The sequence below is a fragment of the Galeopterus variegatus genome, unplaced genomic scaffold, assembly GCF_000696425.1.
Source record: "Galeopterus variegatus unplaced genomic scaffold, G_variegatus-3.0.2 Scaffold1567, whole genome shotgun sequence".
Lineage (NCBI taxonomy): Eukaryota > Metazoa > Chordata > Mammalia > Dermoptera > Cynocephalidae > Galeopterus > Galeopterus variegatus.
The window spans coordinates 155,349-157,848 of NW_007727678.1; the positions used below are offsets into that span (position 1 = coordinate 155,349).

The window sequence follows — 2,500 nt, forward strand, 5'->3', positions numbered from 1 at the left end:
TTCTGAGTGAGAACATGTGGTATTTCTCTTTCCTTGTCTGGTTTATTTCACTTAACATAATTTTCTCCAGACTCATCTGTGTTGCTGCAAATGGCAGCATTTCACTCCTTTTTTTTGGCTGAGTACTATTCCACTCTGTGTATATACTACGTCTTCCTTATCCAGCCATCCATCGATAGACATTTAGCTTGGTTCCATATTTTGGCTACTGTAAATAGAGCTGCTGTATGATCCAGCAATCCCACTGCTGGGTATATATCCAAAGGAATGGAAATCGTCATGTCGAAGGGACACCTGCTCTTCCATGTTCACTGCACGTATTCCTTACCCAGTTCTCACAGCATCCCCAGGGGACAGGCAGGATTAGTCCTGTTCTGCAGATGAGGAGAGTGAGACACAGAGAAGGTAAGTAACTTGGCAGAGGCCACACAGCCCATGTGGCTGGCTGCAGACCTGTCACTTTTGACCACTCACTGTCCACCGCATAAGGTCAACTAATCAATAGTGCACAAAATTCTGACCACAAGTAGTTTTCACCACAGGATAAAAATCCACACATTTCATAATAACATTCATAAATGCACAAAGAAACTTCAGCCAAAAGCAACAGCGAGTGTCTACCTCCAGTGACAATGGGAACCGTCCACACTGAGGAAGAGGACACGTGCTCTCTTTCCACACAGGAGAGCACTCGAGGGGGACACTGCCTCCAGTGGCTCTCATCACCTAGTGCAGGGGCTCATCCTGCCTACCTGACGGGGGCGGCAGCCTCCCAATGACATGCTCCCTCATCCAACCCCTCCCCTGAACAGTTCCTGACTCATCTTCCGAAGCCACAGCTTTGTTCATGTCACAACCCCACTCAAACTTCATTGTTCCTGAATGCCTGGTTACATTCAGGACAATGCCTGGACCTCAGTGAGGTGATCACCTTCCCCTCCTTTCTGGCCCTGGGAGCCCCATGCCCTATCAGATGGGCGCCTCATTGTGGCCCATAGACAGGACAGTCTCCCTACTCAGAATGTCCGCTTTGTCTATCTTAACCCCCTGAAATCCTAACTCAGCATTGCTTGTACTGTGACAGCTTCCAGACCCTCCACAGCCCCTGGCGCTCCTGCTTTTGACCTCAAGTCACTTGACTTGCTCTCTGCTCTGGCATTTAGCACAGCCAGCGTGGCACTCCAGCTATGTGTTGAAGCTTTTGTGCCCTGATGGCTCTCCAAGGACAGGGACCCCATAGTCATCTTTGGATCCTCCACAAAGGTCTACAGAGTGGGCGGCCCGCACATGTGCCTGCTGCACAAAGTCCTTTTTATTACTCAGTTGGAACTACTAACGTAATCTACAGAAAAAGAAAATGAATAGGGAGTCTAAATTAAATTGGCCCTGTGTTGGAACTGATCTTAAAAAAAATAAGGATTTTGTAAGAACCTCAAGTTGCTTTTCTAAATTAGACACAAAACAACCCACCTAATTCTAAACTTGGCCAACATTTCAGCCTTCTACTTTGAACAGATGAAAAGCTAAAAAATTTCATGAACTGTTCTGTGAGCCTCCTCCTGAGTGGTCGCATGATACTGGTATAATGTCCCAGGGGAGCGCAAGTGGCAACGTCATGTAATGAAACTTAAAGTAATTCGAAGACAGATCTGGAACTTGGAAATACACCACATTGTTAGTGCGCCTTGAAACTTGGACATCTACACAGGGAATATCATAACTGGGGGCCTGAATCAAAAACACCTAAAAGTAAAATACATTTTGAAAAATGGAACCAACATTAGATACTATTTTCAGTTTAAGAGACCCTTGGGAAACTACTCTCAGTTGCCAAAAGTTTGGTTATTTCCTTCCAACAAATGACTTATCTGTAAAACAGTTGTGCAACATTGATCTCCATCTCTAGGCGATGGGGAGAAACTATTTTTCCTTTACCCATTGCACATCTGTCTGTGGAGCAAATTGCATTAGAGTTAAGTCTTTGGAGAGTGACTTATTTCTCTGTAACATTAAGAGTGTGGGCTTGAACTCCCGGGTCCTTGGACATGCAAACCTCTCAGGTCCAGTACTGGTGAGGGTTTACCCTGGTTCTCCTGCTCCTGAAGACAAGCCCGTCTGCCAAGAATGCTTTCCTTGGGGAATGAGGAACAAAGACTCAGGACACAGAACAGGTACAACCAGAAGAAGCCCACCACCTTACCCTGCAGTGGTTATGAAAGATCTGTGCTGAGCTTGCTGGAGCAAGTGGTCCCAAGGCCATCAGAATGGAAAACACTTACCTTGTCCAAAGCTTTTCAAATTCTCTGGGTGTCAGGGGAATATCAAAACCATACAGAGCGTTCTTTATATCCCGTCGTCGAAGAATGCCATTGCCCTCATTATCAGTTTCTATAAAATTCTGCAAGATTAGAAGGTAGTATTTGGTATCATATAAAATGAGTTTATGACAGCATAAAGGATTTTCAGTAGTCAATATCTGGAACAATTCCAGTCATTTCTC

The 2,500-nt window shown here is 45.2% G+C and overlaps 1 protein-coding gene across 1 annotated transcript in view; it reads right to left on the reverse strand.

Moving 5' to 3' along the window:
• The window catches only part of EFCAB6 (EF-hand calcium binding domain 6), a 303,634-nt gene that overhangs the window by 84,303 nt on the left and 216,831 nt on the right, over window positions 1–2,500 (reverse strand). Inside the window, 1 exon segment of the mRNA XM_008577701.1 lies at window positions 2,280–2,398. Coding sequence (XP_008575923.1) covers window positions 2,280–2,398 — 119 coding nt within the window.